Raw genomic sequence first — 27,718 nt, 5'->3', positions numbered from 1 at the left:
ATAAATACCTTCCATCCAAGATTTTTATGTCACAGACCTAGAAAGGTCCTGTCCAATGTCACATAGCCAGCAAATAGTAGAGAGAGATAAGAATTAAGATACTCACCTTCAAGCTCAATGCTATTTTCAACAATTTGGGGCTAGAGTCTGGAAGATATTCTCCCTAACTCTTGATCTTACTCTTGTGGCAACCTTAAATTAAGTTCGTTTCTTGAAAAGAATATTGTTTTGACAGCATTGTACCTCTTTATTTAGGCAAATTTAAAACAATGTCTGATAACAAAGGGCTGTCACTTTGACTTTGTTCTCACTGCATTATTTTGAATTTTTCTTTCCTTTCTTCGCTCTCTAAATATAAGTTTTCTCATGTACCATGGGGGATTGCTTCTAGATGATAATGCTTATATTCCCAAGTAGGGAATTGCATTAAATAGCCTACCATAGCTCTTTAGGATCTTGGGGAGGAGGTGCACATGTATTTGAATCTTGCCCTTTACTCTTCACATGTATATTTATTTTACTATTAAAGTGAAAGTTTATATTTTCATTGAGTGAAGCAATATTCCAGAAAGAGTCTCCTTTGTTACTCTAGGGCTTCCATACTCCCTGGTGAATTGACAGGTGCTCTGGGAATGTCTCCACTGTAGCTTTAAAACTACTGCTCTGTAGGATACAGCTACGTGTGGAGGCAATTTGTATTCTTGTAATAAAGTATTTAGAATTTCTGAGAAAGTTTTATGACATTATATTTCTACTTTAGCATTTCACTTATTTATAATATTGTATTCTTTGGTAAATTTTGCCTGAGGGTAACTCACCCTAAATACTACTAGAGTTGGCAATTTCTCCTTTTCTTCTTATTGTCAGGGGCCATTGGGTTTTACTTTTCTCCCAAATGACCCAGATTTTGGATATTCCTCAAGACTATATGGATTACAAATATGACTCCCCTTGGCCACTACATTATCTAAACCTTTTTTTAGATTTAATGATTATATAGGTCCATGAAGAATAATAAGGGTTGTGGGAATGTTGCAGAGGAAAAGGGTATAAAAACTTTATTCAGAATCAAAAGAAGGTGAAAAATTTGAGGAGAGTGGACAGTGCTGTGTGAAGCAAGGATTGGCAGCAGGGTAGAGATGCATGGGCAGAAATAAACACCCACATTCTCATCAGGTGATGTAAATGATGGGTACTAGAGCAAATGTTGTGAAAATGTTGAGTATCTTCAAAAATGTATGATAAGTCGAGTTTCCGTGACAAAAGCTTTCAGTGTCTTGCAACAGCTCAACAGTTGTGTACTTATTCAGCATTAGCAAGAAAATAAATATTCATAGTATAGAGATCCCACAAATCAAGCAGGGGGAAGGTAAGATCAATTATTTCTATGGACAATAGGGAATGTGGGCAATTACTTGAGAACTCTGTTTAATATATAATAAAATTGATATGGGACAATGGGGAAAAGCTTGAACAATGATTGGTTTTTGAGTCTGTGGGAGAGTATTAGCTGTGGAACTAACAGCTTTAAAATTTAGTTCATATTGGACTCTCAGATCCACTTGATGCCCCCCAAGTACTGCAATAACCTGGACACTTATGCCATTGATTGGACTCTCCAGTGCCAAAACATGACTTGAGTTTATATTTTTCCTTCCTGATAGGTGGTGATAGGTGGAAAGCCCTAAAGCTTTATTGAAAAGCAGATGCTGGGTCTTTAGGCAGGCTCCCAAGGGCTTGATTTATGGCTTGCCTAAGTAAAAACTGTGTCTCAGCAAATACAAACTGCTATAGAGTGTGGATATTTAGAGTTGCCTGGGAATAGTCACAACCAAATATTAACTCTGTAAATCACAAAAACTTTGGCTCATGTGTTTTAAAAACTGAGGCTAGCGTGTTATGGTGAAATTTTTTGTAAAGTGATGAATTGTCTCCCTAAATTTAGGTCTTTCCCCTGGGGTTTATTTAAAGTAGGAGCATGCCTGAATATGGAAAAAAAATAGGCATTTGGTTTAGGAATGAATTGATTTTTTTTATTTCCTGAAGAGTCCTTGAAAAGAGTTAAGACCTGTTTGTTTGTCTTCTTCTTGTAAAGGCTACAGCTATGAGCATGTGGATGGTTCTGTGAGAGGAGAAGAGAGACACCTGTGTTTAAAATACTTTGGACAGCAACCCATTTTTATTTTTCTCCTCAGAACCAGGGCAGGTAAACCACAGCAGACAAATAGAGTGGTGTGGTACTTTTACATCCCACCCATTGGTACATTTTTCCATAATCCTCTGATAGGTAAGGTTATTACCAAGGAGTATAAAAAAAGGAGAGAATCAAGGCAGTTGACATACCATAGTACTGGACTTCTAGAGTGGAGCTCTTTTCTGTTCAACCTATGCAAGCTATGATCTCAACAAAGAAGTAAGGCTAAAACCTAGGCTTGTTTAAACACATTTTAAAAAGTAACTCTGATCCGGTTACATCACTCACCTGGGAATGTCTTTATTTTATTTTATTTTATTTTATTGTAATTTTGGGGAAAGTTTTATTGACATTTAGCTTTCCTTCCCAGCCATGAATTTGGAAAATAAGATAATCTCTTTGGTAATTGCCCCTCTTCCAGGAGTATCTCTGGAATAGTGTTGTAAAATTTAACAAATATTTTATTGTTTAAAATGTGATTATGATGAAACTGCCAGCTCTGTATAATTATTATGGCATTGCTTATATGACTCAAATAAAAAATACCATATGACATTTGTGGTGCTTTGCCAGTTGCAGAGTGCTTTCACTATTAAATAATTTGAAATCAGTTTTAGGAGATGGAATTTTTCCTATATCCAAATCAATAAGAACTTGAATTAATTTTGAATTCATAATCTGAGTTTCATTATCTTATTTTTTGTAGACCTTAATTCTGATGGCATAGATACAGGAACACAAAAAGGATGTTTGTCTTTGATGAAAGAGATTAAGGTCTTTATGAAAAGAAAGTTCATCCTTATTTAGAAAGCATTTAGTAAGAGCTTTGTACTATATGGGTACATAAAAGAAGTGTTAGATTTAATCCTTGAGTACAAGGAGATCATTTCTCAGTATATGTCTTATCTCTCTAATAAAGACAATAATAAGATACAATCAGATTTATTTGGCCTCAGTCTCTTCCAAGGTCATGGACCACATCATCAAAGCCATTCATTCATGTCTCATGGTTAATCTTAGGGGAAACTTGAAGGATCTAGTCAAATGCATCGTCAGTGTTGGAAGAGGAATTCCATTTTTGTTTTTTTAAGATTTTATTATTTATATTTAGAGAGCAGATAATATTTAAAACATCTAAAATTAGGAAGAAAGAAACCTCTGATTTTTAGTTAGTCTTCTTGATGGCCTCAGAGTAGATTATCTGGGAGCTGAAGCAGTCCTGGACATTAACATTTTCCAAACACTGTTATATTTGCTATCACATTTTTGCTATACTTCTGCAGCATTTTCATTTAATGGGTTTCCTTATGGTTTTCAAGAGGTGAAGTTTTTTCCACATATTGCCAGCAAGTGACAGTGATAGCTTATGAATATGTCCCAAACAACTAAATACAGCTTAAAATATCCTCCCTAAAGTATACTCCCTAGTGAAAAAATGCTGCTCTAGCCAATATTAACCCATGAGGAAGAGAATTTTTATGGAACACAAACACATTTTTTAGATGAAATGACTGCCTAGATAGTATTAGCATACAGTGGATAAAAAGGTTCTGGAGCCAGGTGCAATAGTGCATGCCTACAGTGCCAGCTACTCAGAAGCTGAGGCAAGAGGATGGAGTAAGCACAGGAGTTCAAGGCCCGCCTGGGCAATCCTGCAAGACCCTGTCTGTATCCCAGGAGTAATAACTACAGACAAGACCCTGTCTCTATCCCAGGAGTAATAACTACAAATTCTGAAATATGGAATGGTGCAACTTCAAATAAGTCCTTTAATCTAACTGTTTCCATTTCAGCATCTACAAAATGAGAATACTAGCAAGGATGCTGGGTTGTTGTGAGGGTTAAAAGAATTAATGTATATATAAAGTGCTTTGAACAACTCTTGGTGAATAGTAAAGGAGAAGTATAGCTCTCATTATTGGGTATAATTTAGCATCTCTCAGTAATCAGTCATTATTATTTCTTTATTCCAACTTCAATTTTGTATGAAGACTTTAATAAGAATGTTTCTGCCTGACTTGTCTTGATATCCACCTGGGAATCAGTAGTCCTTGTGAAAAGGAACCCTTCATTCAGTTTGTGGAACCCTTTTAGGGTTGTTTTAGCAAAGAACTCTAATGATGCAGGCAAGAATGAGTCTGCTGTGTACTAGTTTTCACATTAATCAAAGAGAAGGCTGTAATTTGCTTCATAGTACTCTAAATTCATGTAACCGCCCCCTCCAATGTACTTACTTGGCCCTTTTCCCGCACTACCAGAGAAAGACCAGAAAGTTGTGGTATTGAGTGTTCTTGTCTTAAATTGATTTTATGACATTGTCTTTGATTAATGTGGAAACTGATACAGGAAGTTTTCTCTAGTCAGAAGCATATATCATCCCCTCTTCTCATTAACTAGTGTCAAGGTCTTCCTACCTTGATGTAGCTTGTGCTTTTTTTACTGCCAACTGCATACCTCTCATTTTTTAAAATATTTTTTTAGTTGTAGATGGACACTGTTTTAGACAGCTTTTTCACCACCGTGACTAAAAGATCTGACTAGAACAACTGTAGAGGAGGAAAGTTTATTTGAGGGCTCATGGTTTCAGAGGTCTTAGTCCATAGATGGCCAGCTCCATTCCTTGGGCCTCAAGGGGGCGGAACATCATGGCGGGAGAGTGTGGCTAAGGGAAGCAGTTCACATCATGATCAGAGCAGAGAGAGAGGCCACTCTCCAGATACAAAATATATATCCCACAGCCACACTCCCAAAGAACTACTTTCTCCAGCCACAACTCACCTATCTCTAGTTACCACTCAGTTAATCCCATCAGGGATTTATTCACTGCTTAGGTTAAGGCTATGACCCAATCATTTCTCCTTCAAAACTTGCATTGTCTCACATGTGAGCTTTTGGGGGACACCACATCTAAACTATAACAGACAATACCTTTATTTTATTTTTTAAAAATGTAGTGCTGAGGATTGAACCCAGTGCATCACACATGCTAGGGGAGCTCTCTAAAAAATTATGTACTGGGGAATCTGGCTCTTAAAGATATTTTGCTGTCAACTTTTTAAAAATTATTAATTCAAAGATCTATTTTCTACCATCTCAAAGGGTGAGATACAATAGCTTTTAAAAGTTTTCCTCAAAATTAACAAAGGAGTATATCCACGAGGTCTCAGACTTATATCATGTAATATGTTGTTATCCTTGTCATAAAGTTGCTAGTTAGTAAGCCTATTTTTTTTTAAGAGAGAGTGAGGGGGGGGGAGAGAGAGAGAGAGAGAGAGAGAGAGAGAGAGAGAGAGAGAGAGAGAGAGAGAGAGAGAAACTTTAATATTTATTCTTTAATCATTGGCGGACACAACATCTTTGTTGGTATGTGGTGCTGAGGATCGAACCCGGGCCGCACGCATGCCAGGCGAGCGCGCTACCGCTTGAGCCACATCCCCAGCCCCAAGTAAGCCTATTTACTTAGTATTAGTATTTGAGTTGTCCTATGATCATTGATTATTTTATCATTGTTACCATCCCTGGGAGCACAGAAATAAAGAAAGGAAACTTGTAGGCTGCTGTAATAGCCTCACATCCAGAGGTCCTTACCACTGGCTGCTTTATATTTAAATGATTTATGTTTGAATGGGTTTGAGGTCTTTTCAAACATTCAGCTAATTCTGCCAGAAAATTTCTTTGTATTTCTCAAGTCAGAAGCACTCATGCAAATTCCTCTGTTTCAAGTCAAAAGCACTCATGCAAATACTGAAACACCTGAGTATAAGGCATAGGTTGAGTTCATATCTTCTTATAGGGGTAGCCCTATCTCTACACAGGGAGGTCTCTTGAAGGATCTTTTGTTATTGCTGCTGGTAATGGTAGTAGTTATGTTGATAATGATTGGTTTTGTTCTAGCTGTCATTGTTTGTTTTCATTTTTAACTGTTTCTAGGGTATAACTATAGAGAAATGTTTATTTTAATTGCAGAAGGCATAAGGATACAAGCATTTTTCTGAAGGATTCTTTCAAGGTTTTTATTTCAAAATTTATGGACTGACATGATTTTCAACTAAGGTTCTTAAATTATTTATTTTTGTGACTCAATGATATAGAACAATGTGGGTTAAACTGTGGTCTGTAGCCCACCTGCATCAGAATCACCTGGGATTGATTATAAAGATGCAGATCCTAGATTAGAGTCCCACACCCACTAAAGTGCTTGGTATTACAGGCCAAGGAGTTGCTTCCACAAACTCCACAGCTGATTGTGAAATAGACGACCCCCCTCCCGCTTGAAATAAAAAACTTCAAATTCTAAACTTCTTAATACCTAGGATGGAGGCTGATGGATTGCCCCTGGCCCTGCTAGGCATTGCACAGGAGAACCTGAGACTGAGACATGTTTCTGATTAACACTATCTAGCTAAATGTATACTTGGGAACTTCCTACCTTGTATCCCATTGTATACCCTCTATTCTTATAAAAAATTTCCATGCCATTGAGTCACCAAAGATGGAGATTTGTGAAAGAAATTATTTACCTCTATCTTGCTCAAACTTAGGATGTAAACAAACCTATGTTTCTTCTGCTATCCTAACATAAAGCTGACAGTCATCTAAGATACCTTCTCACCCTTCACAAAACACTTTGTTCCACTTTCTGGGTGTTCTCTTGTTGATGATAATAAAATTAAATTTCATACTTCACTAGTTCTGCATAACTCCACAGTTTCCCTGAGCAATGTCAGCTCTACAGGGAAGGAAGCATGGAAGCAACTGTGATCCTGTGAGGGCCTGGTGGACTCGCTGTTGCACAGGATTCACACATGTGTGAACACATCTGAATATGAAAGCAAGATGAAGGAGAACTATGTACACCCTGAGAAATCTGTGCTATCAGCTGGCCTGGCTACCTAGAATGAATGAGTTGGATGACCTACTAGAAAAAGAGTCTCCCTACAAAGTCTCCAAGTCAAGATGATGGAAGAAGAAAAAGGAAAAGAGAATACCACAAGAGGATCAATGGTATGGAGTTGGTCCTATCCCAGCACTATCCCAAAGGAGCTGATATGCTCTGGCATCTGTCAGTGCTAAAACCATATCTGACTCTTAGCAGAAAATTTTAACCCAGCCACCTTGGAAGGCTCTGTTGAATCTCTCCAGAATCTCTCTGCTAGCAACTGAAAGTTAGCAGCATATATATGGGCACCTGTCCAAAAACAAAAAGGGCTCCCATCCTTGAAGAATTTCTGAGGATAGGTAATGATAGTTGACTACTGCTTTGAGGAATATGGAACTCAACATACACAACAAAGAGGTTATAGGTGAATGCACCATGTGAGTCCTGGTCAACAGGCTTCCAGGTGGCCATGGCCCCAGCATTGTCCAAGAAGACCATGGCAGCCATGTGCTACTCTGCACAAGTTCACCAGGAAAATCATGGAGAATGCCAAAGCCCTGACCAACTCTGGAGACATACAAAAGCTGGTGAACATAGTCAAAAGCAGAGGAGACAGGTCTTCTAAGGCAGCATCCCAGGTCTTCAATACATTATGCTAATATCAGGACCTCTGAAGCATTTATAAAAAGGATATGTGGAGGATATGTGGCTCTGGCCACAGTCTGGCATGCTGGGAGCTCTAGTTGTCATTCAATACCCTGCATCTGAAGAAGTGTGCGCAATAAAAGCCACTAAGTCTGGCTTCCTTTTTAGCATGACTTGTGGCCCCAGGTGTGGAACTACTAGGGAGTGGTGAGAGACAGGGTCATCCCAAGAACCAACCAGGAGTGTCTCCAGGCTGGTCATCTTCCCAGCCAGTTTTTATGTGTCCATAGTTTCCCTAAGTGAGCACTACTCCTCAATCCCATTTCACTCACCTGGCCCAGCCAGGTCTCTGCTATGGCCACCCTGGTGCTGTTGCCACCTTATGCTTGGAGGCATCAGGTGACATGCTCTCCTCTCCCCCCCTTCCCCTCCCTACCACCCTGGCCTCTCCCTCTGGCACCTAGACTTGACGCAGCTATGGCAGCCGCAAGAGTAGCTGTCGCTGGCACCTCACACAGCCATGGTCAAAAACTCCAGCTTGGAGAACCACCACATCAAGAGCTTCAAGAACAAGGGCTGCAATGTGGAAACAATGTGAAGACAGAAATGAAGTGACAGTTGAACTGCTGAAGAACAAAAGAGTGGAACATTTATTGAAAAAGATAAGTGTTCCCCAAGAAGAAAGTTTAGAAGACTCAGATGTTGATGCTGATTTTAAAGCACAAAAAATACAATATTAGAAGCTATATTGCAGAATGCCACAAGTAATAACCCATTGGTCCAGTTGAGTCCCGTCCAGGCAGCAAGAAAACTATTATCCACTGACAGAAACCCACCAATTGATGACCTCATAAAATCTGGGATTTTAACAATTTTAGTCAAATGTCTAGAGAGGGGTGATAATCCTTTGTTATAGTTTGAAGCTGCTTGGGCTCTAATATAGCATCAGGAACTTCTGCAGACTCAAGCTGTTGTACAGTCTAATGCAGTACCTCTTTTTCTGAGACTTTTTCATTCACCACATCAGAATGTTTGTGAACAAGCAGTGTGGGCTTTGGGAAACATAGGTGATTGTCCTCAGTGTAGAGATTATGTCATCACTGGGACTTATCCAACCTCTTCTGTCCTTCATCAATCCCTCCATTCCCATTACCTTCTCAGAATGTCTTATGGATCATTGCCAATCTCTACAGGAATAAGGACCCCCTACCACGTATGGAGACAGTTCAGGAGATTTTGCCAGCTTTATGTGTCCTCATATACTCTATGGACATAAATATTCTTGTAGGCACTGTTTGGGCTCTGTCATACTTGACAGATGGAGCTAATGAACAGATACAGATGGTTATTGATTCAGGGGTTGTGCCATTTCTTGTGTCCTTTCTGCACCACCAGGAAGTGAACGTTCAAACTGCAGCCCTCAGAGCAATTGGCAACATAGTGACAGGCACTGATGAGCAGACTCAGGTTCTCTATTGTGATGTCTGATCACACTCCCCAAATCTCTTATCACTTCCAAAAGAGAAGATAAATAAGGAATCACTATGGTTCCTTTCCAACATTACAGCAGGCAACAAGCAACAAATTCAAGCTGTAATAGATGCTGAATTAATCCCTATGATTATTCATCAACTTGCTAAGGAAGACTTTGGAACACAAAAAGAAGCTGCTTGGACATTGGGAACTTAACGATTAGTGGCAGAAAAGATAAGGTTGAGTACCATGTACAATAGAATGTAATATCACTATTCTGAAATTTATTGTCAGTAAAAGATTCTCAAGTGGTTCAGGTCATTCTGGATGGTCTAAAAAACATTCTGATAGTGGCTGGTGATGAAGCAAGCACAATAGCTGAAATAATTGAAGAATGTGGAGGTTTGGAGAAAATTGAAGTCTTGCAACAATAAGAAAATAAAGACATATAAATTAGCATTTGAAATCATAGATCAATACTTCTCTGGTGATGATATCAATGAAGATTTTACCTTCATTCCTGAAGCAGCACAAGGAGGTGCTTACAATTTCCACCCAACAGCCAACAACTAAACAAAAGAGTATATTTTTTAAGTTCAATTGAGTGCAGCATCTTTCTTATGTTCAATATAAAGCACCACCAGATGGCTAGCAAATGATAAGAACAACAGCAACAAAAGGTTCCAAAACACATGCTTTACACTCATACATTGCTGGTGGGACTGAAAAATTAGTGTAACCAATCTGGAAAGCAGTATGCAGATTTCTTAGAAAACTTGGAAGGGAAACACCATTTGACCCAGCTATTCCACTCCTTGTCAATAAAACAGCGTACTACGGTAACACAGCCATTTCAATATTTATAGCAGCACAATTCACAATTGCCAAACTGTGGGAGCAATTAGATGCCCTTCAATAGATGAATGGATAAAGAAACTGTGGAACACATACACAATGGGCTATTACTCAGCATTAAGAGAATAAATAATGGCATTTGCAGGTAAATGGATGGAGTTGGAGAATATCATGCTAAGTGAAATAAGCAAATCTCAAAAAAACAGGGACTGAATGTTTTCCCTCATAAGTGGATGCTAATTCATGTGGAGAGGGGGCGTGCATGGGTTAAGTGGAGGAATCTGGATGGGGAAAAAGGGAGAGAGTAGGGGGAAAAGAAATAGGAAAGACGGTGGAATAAGACAGACATCATTACTCTAGCCACATGGATGATTGCATGAATGATGTGTCTCTACTTCATGCACAGAGAATTGAAAAATTCTCCATTTGTGTACAGTGAATTGAAGAGCTTTCTACTTTCATGTATAACTGATTAGAACTAATAAATAAATAAGATTTAAAAAATAAATGCCTCTTTGCTTTGATGCTTCTAAACCAACTCATGTCTCAGTTACTTTGCAGTTACCAAAGTCACTTTTACATGGACTGTAAATGCATATGCATGATTTCCTAAACTGTTGTAGAATTCTTAAAGATCTCAACTACCCTATTTTCTCTAGTCCCTGGGGCCACTTACTGATAATTGCAGTCTCTAGTTTAAACTATTCCATAGTGGGGGTAGGTCAGCTGCCTGTTGGTATTCCTTTGGAAAATGATGCACTGTAAATCAAGAAATTTTGGTATGATGCATATTCATGTTGTAAGACTAAAGAGCTGCAGTATGATCTAAGCTCTATAACTGTCCTCCACAAACATATTTTCATATTCTTTATGTTGAAGAATAGATTTGAAAGTATAAGCCAAATGATTTTCATTGGTGGAACTGATACAAAAAGAGTAAACTTAAAAACAAAAAAAAACTTGGTTATTGATTAAACAGATAAGTTTAAAAAACTGTACTTCATCTACCAGTAATTGATATGTTTATTATCTGCCTCAGAAGCCAGGGTTGGAGGAAGAACTTTATATATGGATGGTAATGCTTTCACTGTTGTATCTATAACAAGCCCTATTTGACAACTCACTTCAGCCTGTGTGTTCCAGCTGTTTTGAAATAATCAAATGCTGTGCATAGTATTTTACCTGAGCTGCAACATGTTACAGACTTGAACTTCTGCTTAAGTTGAAAGCAAAAGTCCCTGTCTACAAAGGGAAACAAACAAACAAAACTGCAAATGTCAAAAATATTCATTAATCGTGTTTTTAAAAAAATCTTGCTTCCAGTTTTCAGGAGTTAATATTTTTGTTTTAATCTGATAATTAGATATGGTTGATTTATGCTAGGTTTAAACTGTGGAGCTTTCATTTTTATTGTAATTTAGTCTTAAAACATTTTTTACTTTGTAACCAGTGCTTTCAATAATGTAGTTGGCAACAAACCAGAACTATTTAGAAGTGTTATAAGACTTCATTTTTTGAGTATTGAGACAGTTCATTCAGATCCTACTCTAAAAGCATCTATGCATATTAAAAGGTTCAAACAGTGATCTGTGTGGAAGAATACTCTGTAATTTTGAAATTTTATTTAACATAAGCCTGATTTGCAGTGATCTTGAAGTAGTTCTGCAAAATATTATATTACTATGTAAAGTTATTGCTTTTGGTAAATTGTCTGACCCAGTTATTAATGAACAAATATGGATTTGAAAATTTTTTTTTTTAAGAGAATTTTTTTTTGAGAGGAGAGAGAGAGAGAGAGACAGAGAGAGAGAGAGAGGGAGGAGAGAGAATTTTTAATATTTATTTTTTTTAGTTCTCGGCGGACACAACATCTTTGTTGGTATGTGGTGCTGAGGATCGAACCCGGGCCGCACGCATGCCAGGCGAGCGCGCTACCGCTTGAGCCACATCCCCAGCCCCGGATTTGAAAATTTTATTAATGAACAAATACAGATTTGAAAAATTTTAAACTAAATAATTTGTGCTGTCACAGAAACTTGCTCTTGTTTACTGAATATGATTTTCCAATGTTTGATGTGAAGGAATAGAAAGCCTAAACGCATTTAGTTATTAGGGGGGTGTATTTACTGTGATGAAGATAACACAGATGCCATCAGAGTTTTGTGAATCAACTGGAGTGTTTTCACTGATAAACTATACATGATAGGTGTGCATTCATTACAAATAAATATATCTGCCAAGGTGGAGCCACTTTAAAGTGTGAGTTTTATCTTGTATTTAAAGTGAATACAAGCATATGTTCACACTGCAAGATTTTTGCCTGCTAGAGAATCTGTTTTAATATAGTGGTTTGGCCTCTGATTATTTATAGGTTTTATAAATTTTAGAATCGGATTTCTCTTTAAGGTGGCTCAGATTTTTCAACTTGTGCACATAAAATTGAGTTGAAGTTTACTGTTCCTTTTTTTTCTTTATCCAAATTTTGAGTTAAAGCTTCATATGGTAACTGCATCCTGTTTAGATACTAATATCTACATTTTTTAGACTGTGTGGTATTCACTAAAAATAGGAATAACAAATCAAATTAAGGTCACAAATATTGGTGAAAACCTTAAAGTACAAATTGTCTGGATATTGTGAATTGTTCCCCTTCCAACTTAGTTTCTTCTTAGACTTTCATATTTAATTGACAGTAATCTTTCAGATTTTGCATACACAGAGATTAAAATTGTGCTTTACTATGATGATTCCTATTTCCTCTTATACTTTAATTGCAAACTAACATTTAAGAGAACATTAATATCAAGTAGTGCAGACATATGTGTGCATTTGCTTGGTTCAGTTTATTGTAATCTTACCAGTTTTGAATTGGAATTGCATCATCTCATAAACAAAGGAAAGGAAGTATATTGCTGCACTTTCAAGTTTTCAAAACAGTATTTAAAAATTGCATCATTTTTATTTTCTTAAACTCAGTTAAAATAGACTAAAATGTTCTTGTAAACAATTAATAACATGAGGAGAGAGCCTACAGATTGGGAGAAAATCTTTACCACATGCACCTCTGATACAGCATTAATGTCTAGGATATATAAAGAACTCAAAAAACTTAATACCAAAAATTCAAATAACTCAATCAATAAACATACTAAAGAACTGAACAGACACTTCACAGAAGAAGAAATACAATTGATCAACAACTATATGAAAAAGTGTTCAGCATCTCTAGCAGTTAGAAAAATGCAAATCAAAACTACTCTGAGATTTCATCTCACTGCTGCCAGAGTGGCAATCATCAAGAATACAGGCAACAGTAAATTTTGGTGAGGATATAGTAGAAAAGGTACACTCATACATTGCTGGTGGGACTGCAAATTGGTGCAACCACTATGAAAAGCAGTATGGAGTTTCCTCAGAAAAATTGAGAATGGAATCACTATTTGACCCAGCTATCCCACTCCTTGGTTTATACCCAAAGGACTTAAAATCAGCATACTATAGTGATGCAGCCACATCAAGGTTTATAACTCTCAATTCACCAATAGCTAGACTTCGGAACCAACCTAGGTGTCCCTCAATAGATGAATGGATTAAGAAAGTGGATAAAGAAAGTACTCTATGGAATATTACTCAGCTTTAAAGAAGTGTGAAATTATGGCATTTGCCAGTAAACCGTTGGAGTTGGAGAATATATGCTAAGCGAAATAAGCCAATCCCATAAAACCAAAGGCTGAAGGTTTTCTCTCATAAGTGGATGCTAATTCACATAAGGAGGAGGGGGCACTAGGGAAGAATAACCTACCTTAGATTAGGTAGAGGAAAGTGATGGGGGAGAGGAGGAGATGTAGGAATAGGAAAGACGGTAGAATGAAACCGACATTATTATTGTATGTATATATGTGACTACATGACCAATATGTTTCTGCAACATGTACACTCAGAAAAATGAGAAATTATATCCTATCTATGTATGATATATCAAAGTGCATAAATGCATTCTACTGTCATGTATAACTAATTAAAACATATACAATTTTTTAAAAAAAATGGGGCATCTAAATATGTTCTTAATTTTGTATATGGGCTTAGGTTATGTAACTAATAAAAAAAAGCTGCTATCAACTAAAAACAAAAGGACATATGGAATCAGAACCATTTTATTATACCTATGTCAACATTATACCAAGACCAATTCAAATCACATTCTTCCTTGTCCACCACTGACTAACAGGTCACCCATCGTATATATAAAGGACTGAGGATGTAGCTCAGTGGTAGCACACTTGCCTAGCATGCTTAAGGAACTGGATCAAAGTCTTGGTAATGTTTTCCAAGTAGAGTTTCTGAATATTATTTTATAAAAAAATTTTGTTTTTTTTTATTTATTTGGTCCATAGCTAATGATGGAATAATAAACTTTGGGGGAATTTCTTTTCTGTTTGTAGTAGCTATTATTAGCTATGGGAGAAATAAGTAGTTGAAAAGTAAGGGGGAGACTGGGGTTGTAACTTAGCAGTAGATCACTTGCCTTGCATGCATTAGGCACTGTTCTAGTCTCAGCACCACATAAAAATAAATAAATAAAGATATTGTGACCATCTACAACTAAAAAAAATATGTAAAAGAAAAGAAAGGGGGTACCTATTCTGAGAATCCCACTAATATGGTCACGTCTGTGAATTAATCCATGGAAACACAGGAATTGCTGTAACCTCTACAGTTCTCTCATCCTTTGTTACTTAATAAGTGGTAGTACTCTTATTAATTAATTAATCATAATTAATAGCAATTAATCTTGATTAATAAGGGGTAGCTCCTATTTAAGGCAAAGTAGTTTTCAGCTGAACCACTTTTCTTTATTTTTTTGTCATTCAGAAAGCAGTAGAAACTAATGACACCCCTATTCCATCCTCTTCAAATCACTCAAATTGCTCAGAATATCAAAGATACCTGGAGTAAAAGAAAGTTTGCCCAAATCCTCTAAGCAAGTGTCTTTGCTGTGGCTGGGAGGTGTGCAGTCTCCTAAGAGTTCAAATGAATGGTCCCCAGAAGCCAGCCCCACCCACAGCCCCAGGGACTTGTGGGTGAAGAAGGAAGCAGCCCCACATTTGCCTGGAGAGCTGTTAGGGCTCTCTGCAAAAACTTGGCATCCTGGAGTCTGCAGGGATGCTCTGATCAGATGTCACTGCTTGGGTTAGAAATACAGATGGAAAGGTATGCCACTCCTTCTCCTTTTGTATATTTGAATTAGGAGGAAAAAACAATATCACTTTAAACACCACCATCTCTCTCAGAAAGTTCTGCTTCCACATCATTTCTTGGGCCTTGTGTAATTTCCCCTAAAGATCTAACATGTTTCCTAATTTTTTTTCCCAACTAGAAGTTTCCTACCAGGTAAGATAGACAGGAGACAGGTAGCTGACAGACCCATATTGTCCATCTAGGAATGCACAATCAAATGAACAAACAAAACTTCCAACTCTGAGCAAAAAAGATGCAGTTCTATATTCCTGCAAGTCATCACATGAGATAGTGATGAAGATTAAGAGGTAGACAGCAATCAGTATTCAGGTATAATGTATAGATACGAAGATGGGTATATTTGCCACATTTTTTAATCCATTCATCTATTGAAGGGTCTTCCATTAACACAAGATGTTTGTTATCTTAGATGAAATGACATCACTTCTCTTACATGCGCTATTTGTGGCTGCTTGGTACTTAGTCTAGGGCTGCACAACTAAAGTGAAGTCAGCAACAAGGCTCTGGCTCTGACTAGGAAACACAATGGTGGATGCCAGTAATGTCTTGCTGTTTGACTCTCTTTTTGCTCTTTCCTCAACACAATCTTTAACACTATTTTGCTTGCCAGAGAAAAAGTCCAAAAATGGAAAAGAAATAGTTCTTCTTCACTTTTCACTTTCACAATAATTTCACAATAAATGTGGGTGACAAGGATGAAAATTTCTCATGAAGTCTAGTGAGAAGAAATGACCAGGAGACCCTCCACCACCTCCAGTCTGACCCCTAAGGACTCTGTGGAGAGGGGGGAGGTGGCTAATCTCACTGTTGGCACCCCACACCAAGAGTGAGGACTTTAGCAGTCCAGAGTGGTCTACAGACTTCTCCAGAGAGAACCCTGAGCATGTGTGCCGACAAGGGAAGGCACTGCTCCTCTGTAGATACATGAAAGCCTGAGTGATGGGCAACAAGACTGCACAGAGCTCAGGTTGACCATTTAGAGGTCACATACAGGACCTCTAAATATTACCATCCACAAAATCACAAGAGCAAAGGTCAAGCCATGTGCTGCAGTATGCAGGCTGCAGAACAGTGGAAACTGGTCAACTGGTCCTCTGAGGGGAGCTTTGCTCCATTCTGAGACTGGATCATAGTCAACAGTTGGGATTTCCCAAAGCTGTACTCAAGTCTATGCTAGAAGCTGAAGTCAATCACAGTTCCCCCTTAGCCAGGAGCTGGCGACATCTCAGCAAGTGGCTCTGCTTCCACACTCCAGGTATCATGACAGTGGTCATTTCTTTAGCCAGCCCACTGCGGTTATCATCCTGAGGGCTTGTTGGTCCTTACTTGAATGAATACCATGTGGCCATCCAACCACAACAATCTTCCATGTGGCCTTCCAGTTGTCACAGTTCTGCAGCTATTAGTTTTCTAGCTGGGTTACAAAGAGGGAAATACAGTGTGTATGTTTACCAACTGTGAGCATATGTTGCTATTTTATATTTGTCAACAACTTTGGACTTCAGGTCAGCTGCACCAGGTTACTGTCCTTGCATATTTTGAGAGCACTCAGATCTGTGTCCAAATCCCAAGATTGAAGCATGGTGTGGTGTGCCCACCCTGGGCTTGGGTGGCTTGGAGGTGGAGGGAGTGGGTGTCTTGGAGTAAGCAGGGCTTTCAGTCCTCACAGGGTAGTGTAGTACAGTGCCAGGACACAGTGGCAGTTCAAGGGAGGAAGCAATTAAGACTTCTGGCCATTTGGGGACCAGACCTCATGAGTGGAAGCTTCAGTGAGCATTCAGCGCTCTTCCCCTTTCATCTGAGTATCTACCTGCCTTGTCAGGCTTTGAAGGTGGGCTTCCACAGAAGGTACTGCAGCATTAGAGTTTGTTTCAAACTGCCCTAAGCACAAACATAGAAATGATGGTAGTAGCAACACAGGTCATGAATCTCTATTCTTTGTATGTTTACCTTTGCCATTTCAGGCACATCTCACAGTTACAGGATCATTGTGTCCCAGCTGCTCAGAGAGAGGAGAAGTGGGCCAACTGGTGATGGAGAGTGGACACATACAGTTTTCCTTTCTACTCTCCATCTTGCACTGGAACAAAGAGGGCCTTGAGGCACAGGGTGGTACTCCATAGGGCATAGGGCAATGGGGAGCACAGAGCCCTGGAGAGGAGGCTGAAGAGATGCTGCAGCATTCCTGCACCAGCTCTTCCAAGCTGAGCTTTTGAACCGACCTTATTGTGGGTGCCCCAGGCCTTTCCACATGCACAACTGAGTTAACTGAAAATAACTATCTAAATTCAGGGAGACACAGCTCACTTACTCAAATGGGGAGATCTCTGCCGTTTCTGCAAGTAAGACTGGGTTCCTTGAGTATCAACCTGGCCCTCATGCTGTTATGACCTATGCTTAGAGACATCAAGAGCAATTCAAAGAGCATCTTTGGTAACTTCCTGATGTCTCTGTGATTATAATACTCAGCTTCAGAAGTGTGGTATGTAGATTTTCTTTCACTTGACATTAAGTGTACCACATGTGAGCGTGACATTGTCCTCCTTTGGGAAGAAGAATGTCTGCATCAAAGTAAAATGTATGGGCATGGGATGCACATGAAATGAAACCAGGCCTGTGAAGACTGAGTCATGGAAAACGATTTCTAGCTAGAAGGATGTTTGAAGCTACATAAAGGGAATTAAATGTGGATGGTGAAATCAGGTCACTTCTTTAGTGGATTTATATCATGCTTAATAAAATAAACCCTATTTACTGTAAACATGAGAACTGTTACAAATAACAGAAGTCCAACCCTGCTCCCTGAGTTCTAAGTGTGCAGAGAAGCCCACTGTCAGAAGGCCCACTTAACTGAAGAACACAACCCTGCGGTCGTGGGCAAATTCTCTCAATGGTTATTGATTTACTTCTAGGCAGAATGTCTACACTGAGAGATTCAGAAGCAGTCAGGGACTCAGAGGAATGCTATTGCTCACCGTCACAGGAATCCAGTGAGGACAACTGCTTGGAAATATCTTGATTGCAGTCAGGCCTGCACTTTGCCTCAGATGCTTCATTGGTGACAAGTTCAAGATCCTTCAAACCAGTCTTCTCCACCACAAGGGCCAGGTTGATACAAAAGGTTCCAGAGCCATACCTGAGCACCCAGTGCACTCAGATACCTACTGTGTTCACTTCATATTTCTCTGCTTTGCACAGGGCGGTGTTTGGAAGCAGCAAGCATACTGACATACAGAATGCACTGGGAAAACTTGGGTGGCTTTGCATAATAGTAATGCTGAATGCCTTTGTATTGCTTTCTTAGCAAACAAATGCATACATACATGTAATTTTTAACTTTAGTATCTTGCTTCTGAAAACAAGACATATTTTCCCTCAGCAGTTTCATTACAGAGAATGATTTGTTTCCTCAGGCTTTAGGGTCATTATCCTTCACTGATGACCAGATACACCCTGTCAGTCCTGCACTAAGGAAAATGATAAAATGATGATTTGTAAACCTTCACTAATGAGTTTCTAAACTTTGTCTTTGTTTCTCTCCATTCATATTTTATTAAATAGGATGTGTTTACATGTATAAATCATCTTGTAGATGAATGTGTTCTCTTAGAGGATAACTGGCCCTTCCCACACCAGGATAGAATCACAAGGTCAGTGAATGTCAAACGAGGAAGAATTTAGTTTTGAACTGCTCAAATTTTTGCAAATAGTGATCATTTAGAGGGTGTCACCAAGACTGCATCTGAGCCACCAATCTTCTTGATCACCTCATGTGTCACTGTGGATGCCAACACTCTGCTTCCATTTGACTTTCAACATTTGCTTTTTCAGGATTATCTGAGCCAACAAGGAAAAAAAAAGAAAAAAATGAACAAAATGAAAGTATGTAGCAATGGCTTTATATAATTTTGTGCGTGTGTGTGTGTGTGTGTGTGTGTGTATGTGTGTGTGTGTTTGGGTGTGTGTGTGTGTGTGTGTGTGTGTGTGTGTGTGTGTGTGTGTGTACTGGGGATTGAACTCAGGGGCACTGGATTACTGAGCCACATCCCCAATCCTATTTTGTATTCTATTTAGAGACAGGTTCTCACTGAGTTGCTTAGCATCTCACTCTTGCTGAGGCTGGCTTTGAACTTGCAATCCTCCTGCCTCAGCCTCCCCAGTCACTAGGATTACAGATGTAATTACCACCATGTCTGTCTTATTTGGTATTTTGTTCACACATCATATGGAGGCCCCTGAGATAATGTGAAGTGAAGATTGAAAATGATTGAATAATAGCACATTTTCCACAGAACTCTTAAAAAAAATTTCCAACACCCTATAATTGAAAAACAAAGAAGTCATCTGTCACCGTGTTTTTAACTCCACTAGGTCTACAGGAACACTCTTCAATAAGAAAGAAGCCAGGAATAGCAGTCTCTATACTGAAAGAGCTGAGTCTCACAGCTGTCTCTTGGCACATGACCTTAGTGAACTTTGCCCCTTGTACATCTTTCTTTGCATAGGAAGGCAGGGGAGCAGCAATCAGATTAACCCTGTAAGCTGCTGGGCACACAGTCTGCCTACTTGTTTCAGTGGATCTTTTAAAGGGATTTCAGATTTCAGTTGACTCCCCAAAGAGAGTCCTTACTCCTGGTACCTGTGACTGCAGCCTTACTTGGAAGTTGGTAAATGATGAAGTTAAGATGAGATCATCAGGGAAGATCCTAATCCAATACTACCTTGTCCTATCAAAGGGGGGAATTTGGACATATTCTCTCTCTCTCTCTCTCTCTCTCTCTCTCTCTCACACACACACACACACACACACACACACACACACACACACACACACACAGGAAATGCCATGTGAATGTTGGAGCAAAGCTGTCAAAAGCCAAGGAGTACCAAAAGCAGGAGAGGGGTCAGGGTTCAGGAGAGGACATCCCCGGGAGCCTATGGAGGGAGGCTGACCCTGTCATCACCTGCATCTGGGATCTCTGTCTCCAGCACTATGAGAGAACAAGGTATATCTTAAGCCAGCAGTCCTGTTACAGCTAGCTAGGCAGACAAATGCCCATGTCATCTGAGGAAACCCAGCTTTGAGCATCTGAAGGCACCATTTTGACGAGAAGTATAGATGTGAAAAGTATATATAGGGGAGGAGGATTGGCTAACTTGGACAGTGGTGAGGCCACCTCAGCCCACACAAGCAGGTTGATTCTGCGACACTCAAGAAGAAGAGAGGGCTGAACACTCACCTAGGAGAAATCTCTGCTGTAGACTTGATCACAGGAGTGCTTCCCTCTTTCTGGTTCACCTTGTTCATCCTTCTTACCTGGACAGGATCCCACAGCCCTGCACTCTAATTTGCCCTCTGCTGCGGTGGGCAACAGGGGAAAGGTGCCTGATAATACAGGTTAAAAGTATGTGTTGGCCTCAGGAGAGGTTCATGTCTCTCCATTTAATTTTACAAGATTATCATGTTAGCTCTCACAGTTTTGAGTTTATTAGAGTCCTTTTCATCTCAGACATTGTCAACATGTGCTCCGTTAAAAAACATTAAAACTCAGGTTTTCTGGGTTACAGGGTTTCTTGGCCAACTTACCAATAAGCAGCAGGGACAATGGTCTGTGCTCTATGAAGTACAAGACATATTCCTTGTGTTCCCAGAATTTGTTCAAGAGGCAAGTGACAAGCCAGCAGAGCTCTCACCTTATCAGCACTGATGCATGCCTGATTTAAAGTGGTGTTTCTTAATGTACATGTGCAAACTTGCATGTGAAGGAGAGTGGGTGTCACATGCCAGGAAGGGCACTAGTATGAAGGCCACGGTGCTGCCCTGAGCCTGGATGCTGTGCTGAACATTGTGTAGGTTAGACACCAGGGTATGTGCTTACTTTTCTCTGCCCCTGTAGTTTTGATTTATCAGGGAGGAATGACCTACTGATTTCTGAGTCATCTGGAACTTGAACCTGGAGGTAGGGTTGGGAGACAGAACTAAGGTGCCTTGGCCCAAGCACTTTCTTGGCAAAGCAGAAAATGTTTTTAAAAACCACATTTGAGACAGAAAGTCCATACATACCACTTTGCAATACTGGATTTCCAGGCTAGTGTAGCATCTCCCACAGGGCCATCGAAGGACAGTTTGCATGAAGAATAAACAATGAATTGCTTTTGCTTTCACCTAATTAGAGTAACTAGGTCCAATTTTCCTTAAAAACACTGTGATTAATTGATCATTGATCATTTTCTTTTGTGTTTTGACAGCATTCACAACTCCAGCAGTGGGTAAAAGCAAATTTGATCTGGTGGGAGAACCTGGGGTTGGTTGAGAAACTACAGTGGAAGTTCTAGGTTCCCACATTTCAGCTGAAGCCTTGACAACAAACTGTAATGGCTTTGGGGTAATGGGTCACCCCCAGTTCCTGGCTCTTCCAGCCCAACACCCTCCTTCTCTCTAACTGCAACAATTCCTTTCTCTCTCTTCTGTTATTTATCTCTGTATCTTCCTGGATTACTTACATTATATCAGAACACCTGGTCAATTCCTAGGCTGCTGGAGGAGGAGGAAGGCTACTGGCAGTGTTCAGCTGGCTGTTTGGCAAGGCATGGCCTAGTTTAAGCACTTCAGGCACTGCAAGAGGCAGTCCCACATGCTTTTTATGTGGAAATGGCCATTTTGTGGCTTTGTTTCACTTCACAGATGTACCCAGACATCTGTTATGTCTGCAGAAGCAGACAATGAACAGAAATTCAGGCAGGCACACCTCTAGCAGATGCAGTTTCTGCAGGACATGGTTCAGATACAGCACAACTGTATATGAAGAGTAGTGCATGTTTAGTCTGTGTCCATAAGATGATGCACACTGGAACATACAGCATGGGAGCTTCTAGAAAGCCAGGTGGGTATGCTTTTGCCTTCACAATCTTCAACTCACCATGCTCTGTATTTGTTCCTTTTCAGTGAATACAAGAGTACCCTACTCAATATGTGTATAAATTGCTCTTATTTGACACATCTCTAGTGGTACCCAGCTAAGGTTTTACACTGGTAAATCATTTTCCAATTTTATTTTAAATTTTAATGCATATTTAAATATATGTTTTACTGCATGAATACAAAAATGCATTTTTCTTATCTTTCACTTCTCTCCATCTGTATAAATTCATCTCCCTTAATACCAAATTAATGTTCTGTGTTAGTTACCTGTGTTATGTAACAAAGGAACACACTTTTTCACCTCAGCTTTTGCAGGTCAGGGCTCTGGGCATGGCTTAGCTTCTGCTAAATTCTCACAAGACTGACATCTAGCTGTGGCTGGCCTGTTCTCATCTGGAAGGACAAGTGGGCAAGGATTCACTTCCAGGTTCTTCAGGTTGTTGGCAGAATTCACTTCACTTGGGCTATAGAACTTGTGGCACCTTGCCTTTTCAAAGCCATCAAAGTAGAAAATCCCTTCTGCTTCCCTTTTTTCCCTGCTAGACTGGCATTCAAATGATGTACCTGATGAGGTCAGGCCCACCTAGGATGATCACCTTCTGATGAACTTGAACTCAGTCAAGTAGGAAATTGTCTTAGTATGTAGTTGTAACAAAATATCTGACTGGGAAATTTATATACAAAATAGGTTAAATCTTTACAGTTCTGGAGCCTAGAAAGCCAAGGTCAAAGTCCCAGGAAGTCAGCTTCTGGTGAGGGCAGCTCCTCATAGAAGGCCCAGGTGTCCTCACATGGCAGAAAAATAAGGGGATCCAAGCAGCCCTTGAAGGTCTTTGATGAGAGCATTAATTCCATTTATCAGGGTGGAGCCCTCAGAGCTTTCACTTCCAAAGGCCCCACCTCTTGATGCCTCTACAGTGGGGGTACAGTTTCATCAGGAATTTAGAAGGGACACAGATGTTCTCACCACAGTGGAGCTTTATTATATCTGCAAATTCCTTCACTTGTCTGCATACAGAACAGAATCCCAGGTGAGGTGGCCCAGCACACTGACTATTCTGCCTTGGTGAGAACCAGTTCAGGACCCACATTCACAGAGGAAGGGATCGCACAAAGGCCAGAGCTCTACCCATCTGTGTCTTCTGCCTCTGCCTGTGTGCTGATGGACTCAGGATTGACATGTGCAAACACTGGCTCATGCAGTGGTGGGACCATGCAGTTGCCCTTGCCATCCACAGGACAGAATGAGGATGCATTATCCTGGAATGAGAATCTCTGACAGAAGAACTATAACCCTCTGCCCCCTGGAAGCAGGCCTGATAGGGGGACTGACATGAACTGGTGGACCAATATCCTAGGGACCCTGATCCTTGTCCATGGTCCTTGGGGGCTCTCTCCTCTGTCCTCCAGGACAGGGTCCTGGATTTTCCTGAAGATGGCATGTGGGTCAGTGCCCTGTATCTGACACTTTCCTACCTTGTCTCTCTTTCTAGATCACCCACCAGGCCTTCCTGAGGTCACCTCCCAATAATGTGCTTGACCTCTGGTTCCTGACTCAGCTCTAGGCCTGCAATAAAAATCAAGTTACTTGGACTCACAGTGTCTGGGGGTAGGCTTCAGCATGGGAGAGTGAGTTTCCTTGACCACCTCATCAAAAAATCCCAGCCAGGCAACTATGTTCTCTCCTAGATCTGGAGACCAGAATTGTGCGGCCAAGGTTTCAGCAGGGTGGGAGGGAGAGCCTGCTCCACATCTCTCCCACTTTTCAGGACAGCTGCCATGTCAGGTGTTTTTTGGTTTGAAGAAGTGTCATCTGGAACTCTACCTTTGTCTTCACGTGACATTCTCCCTGGTTTCAGTGCCTGTCCAAATCTATCCTTTTAATAAACAAAGAAATGTTAACAAATAAGTTGAGAGAAACTTGAAAAAACATGAAGTCTTCTATTCTTGGTTGATGAAAAAGCTACACTTCAGAACAGACTTTCCTTCTGCAAAGCATCAGAATGCTAGATAAAACACTGCTGTGCCCTCTTGCCAAGTAAAAAATCCTGCTCTCATGGTCAATCACCAACAAATTCACACCTCTACATTTTCCAAACACAACTTCACCCACCCCAGAGCAATGTCATCAGTACCCCAATCAATAGGATTACCAAGACACTCAAAGAAAAATTTCCAAGTTTTGCACAAAGAATCAAATTACTGTGTTTTACAATCTCTCAGTATTGTTTCTCTCTTTGTTTCTATGCCACTAACTTTACCCTTGTTTGGGATTTTTTTTCCTATCATCTTGTTTTTTTTTTTATTTTTAGGGATTGCTTTTTAAAATTCAATTATCTTCCTAATTTTGTAAAATATTTTCATGGTTGCAAATTTAAATCTCCAAAACAAGTTGTATGCTTGTTCAATCTGTGTCATTTCTTCACCCATTTAAAAATGATTACATTTTTAACATTTTTTAAAATTATAAATTGACAAACTATAATTGCACATATTTATAAGACAAAGTAAATTTACAGATTATGAATACAATGTGGAGTAATAATCAAAGTCAAGTTAACTCCCTTATTCACTACCTCAAATACTCATACTTTTGTGGCAAGAACTTTTGAAATTTAATCTGTTAGAAATTTTGAAATGCAAGGTGCATTATGATTCAGTATGTTTATAATATTGTTCAATATATCTGAATAAAAATCATTCATTCTCCCTGTGTAACTGAGGCTTTGAACTCTCTGACCATAATCTTCTCATTTCAGCCATACCCCTGCCTCTGATAACCACTATTCTGCTCTGTTCTTTGAGTTCAGTTTTTGACTATATGTTTATTTGTTTTGGTTTTATGTCAATAAGAAATGGTGATACTGGTATTTTGGGGCCTGGCTAATTTCACTTAGTATTTCAGAACACTGGAAATGTCCTCCATTTCCAACCACACTGACGTAAATTTCAGGAGTTCACCCTTTTGTATGGCTGAGTAGTATTCCCCAAGTACATACACCATTTTCTTATCCATACACCAGCTAATGGACATTAAGGTAGATTTCATATCTTGACTAATGTGAATAGTGCTGTGATGAATACAGGGGTGAAGATGTCTTTTTGACAGGCTAGTCTGTGATCTCTTGGGTAAATACATGGAAGAAGGGTTCCTGACCCATGTGGCATTCCATTTTTAGTTTTGTGAGCAATTGTATGTAGTTGTCCATGTGACTGAGTAAATTAGTTTCCATCACCAGTGTACAAGAGCTCCCTTTCCTGCACACCTTTCTGAGACTAACCATTCTGACAGTTGTAAGTGGTACTGCATTGTGGATTTCATCTGTGTGTACCTAGCAATTAGTGATGCTAAGCATGGTTTCCCATATCTGTCCACCATCTGTATGTCTTCCTTTTTAGAAGTGTCTATTTAGCGCCCTTTCCCAATGTTTAGCCAGTGGGCTTGTTTTCCTTCTGTGTAGTTGTATGAGTTGCCCATATATTTTGGATGTATATGTATGATTTGCAGGTGTTTTCTCCAGTCAGCTTGTCATTTTTTCTCCCTGTTTTCTTTGTAGTGCAGAAGATTTTATTTTGATGCAATCACATTTTCCATTTTTTTGCTGGGCTTTGAGGTGTAAAACATCACTGCCTAGGTCACTATCAAGCTTTCAGGTGTTTTCCTTCAAATACACTTTGAGTTGATTTTGGCATATAGTGTGAGATAGAGGTCCAACTTTATCCTTACTGCATATAAATACACAGTTTTCTCAACATTTAACAAAGAGACTGTTCTTTTCCAAATTGTATTTGTGGCATCTTTATCAAAACCCAAATGGATCATACATGTGTGGCATCACTTCTGGAATCTCAGCTCTCTTCCATAGGCCTGTGGATATTTTTATGCCAGTACCATGCCCTTTTAATTGCTTAAAATCTGATACTGTGAAGTCTCCATCTTTTTCTTTTTGCTCACAGTTGACCTGGTTATTTATCTATTTACTTATCCATTTTTTTATACTTCCATGTGAATTTTAGCACTTTTTTCTACAAAAAAAATGGAATTGGAATTTGGATAGAGATTACATTGAATGTATAGATCTCTTTATGTAGTGTAGACATTTTAACATTAATTTTTTCAATACATGAATATGAGCTATATTTTCATTCATCATTTTTTTTAATTTCTCTTACTAATGCTTTATAGTTTTCAGTTTATAGATCTTTTACCTCCTTGGTTAAATTTATCCTTAAGCTCTTTCTAACACTATTTTAAATAGGATCATCCTCTTGATTTTGTTTTCATATTGTTCATTGCTAGTTTGCAGAAATGCCACTGATTTTTATGTGCTGATTTTGTAACCTGCAACTGCACTGCATTTCCTCATTAATTCTTATAGATATTTTGTTACATATTATATGTTCAAAAGATAATGTTCTCAGAAAAGAGTAAATATTTCACATTATCACTTCCTACACAAATGTCTTTTTTTTTTCTCCTGTCTAATTGCTCTGGCAACGACTTCTGAAACTATGGGGAATAGAAATGACAAGATGGGTTTGTTGTATTCTGAATCTGAGGGAGAAAGTTGTTTTGATCTTTTACTATTGAGAGTAATGCTCGCTATGTACATATCATGCATGGCTTTTATTACATTGAGATGCATATCTCTAATTATTAAATGTTTTTATCATAATAGGATTTTGAGTCTCATCAAATGTGTTTTCTGCATATAAGGAAATGATCCTAATGATTTTCTTCCCTCCTTCTGTTAATGTGATACATTGTATCTACTAATTCACATGTGTTGAACCCCAACCCTATATCACAATAAAAATTCCCACTTGACTGTGGTCAGTTGTCCTTTTGATATACTGCTGCATTTGGTTTGCTAGTACTTTTTAAAGATATTTGCATCCAGAATACTTGCCTGTTATTTTCTTGTGAACATTCCTGTGAGGTTTTGGAATAAACCTAGCACGGGCCTCAAAGAAACTGAGAAACTTCTCTCCTCTTCGATGTTTTTGGAAGAATTTCTAAAATGTTAGTGTAAGTTCTTTAAATGACTAATAAAACTGGGTAGTGAAGTCATCAGCTCCTGGGCTTTTATCTGATTTCATATTTTTTTTATTCAATCTTATCTATTTTTGGTCTGTTCACATTTTCCATCTCTTCACAATTCAATCTTAGTAGAATGTAAGTGTGGGGCTGGGGATGTGGCACAAGCGGTAGCACGCTCGCCTGGCATGCATGCGGCCCGGGTTCAATCCTCAGTACCACATACAAACAAAGATGTTATGTCCGCCAATAACTAAAAAATAAACATTAAAATTCTAAAAAAAAAAAGTGACATTCCAAAGAAGGAACGGCAAAAAAAAAAAAGAATGTAAGTGTGCAGGAAGGTATCCATTTATTCTAATTATCCATTTTTGATATGTGATTTTTTGTAACAGCTTCTTGTGATACTCCATATTTTTATAGCACATTCCCTGTGTTGTCACGTTCCTG

General features: G+C 39.1%; 1 protein-coding gene and 1 pseudogene across 16 annotated transcripts in view; both read left to right on the top strand.

The window, feature by feature from the left end:
• Positions 1-27,718, top strand: part of LOC144368219 (uncharacterized) — a 121,785-nt gene that overhangs the window by 57,709 nt on the left and 36,358 nt on the right. For 3 of the 16 annotated variants that reach the window (XR_013427987.1, XR_013427990.1, XM_078026915.1), the window contains 2 exons: positions 18,221-18,298; positions 19,140-19,190. The exons of 2 other annotated variants lie outside the window; for them this stretch is intronic. Coding sequence is in view for 5 of the 14 variants with exons in the window: in XM_078026915.1 (XP_077883041.1) it covers positions 18,221-18,298; positions 19,140-19,149 (88 nt within the window). In the remaining 9 variants the exon portion in view is untranslated. Of the gene's footprint in view, positions 1-18,220; positions 18,959-19,139; positions 19,191-23,248; positions 27,305-27,718 lie in introns of those variants that run through there. 11 more of the 16 variants (XR_013427994.1, XR_013427993.1, XR_013427995.1 and 8 more) reach the window with 9 other exon arrangements.
• On the top strand, positions 5,426-18,214 carry LOC101975675 (importin subunit alpha-4 pseudogene; annotated as a pseudogene).

The sequence above is a fragment of the Ictidomys tridecemlineatus genome, chromosome 11, assembly GCF_052094955.1.
Source record: "Ictidomys tridecemlineatus isolate mIctTri1 chromosome 11, mIctTri1.hap1, whole genome shotgun sequence".
NCBI classification, from domain to species: Eukaryota; Metazoa; Chordata; class Mammalia; order Rodentia; family Sciuridae; genus Ictidomys; species Ictidomys tridecemlineatus.
Note: the sequence above shows the minus strand (reverse complement) of the source record. Positions and strands in the feature narration are given on the sequence as shown.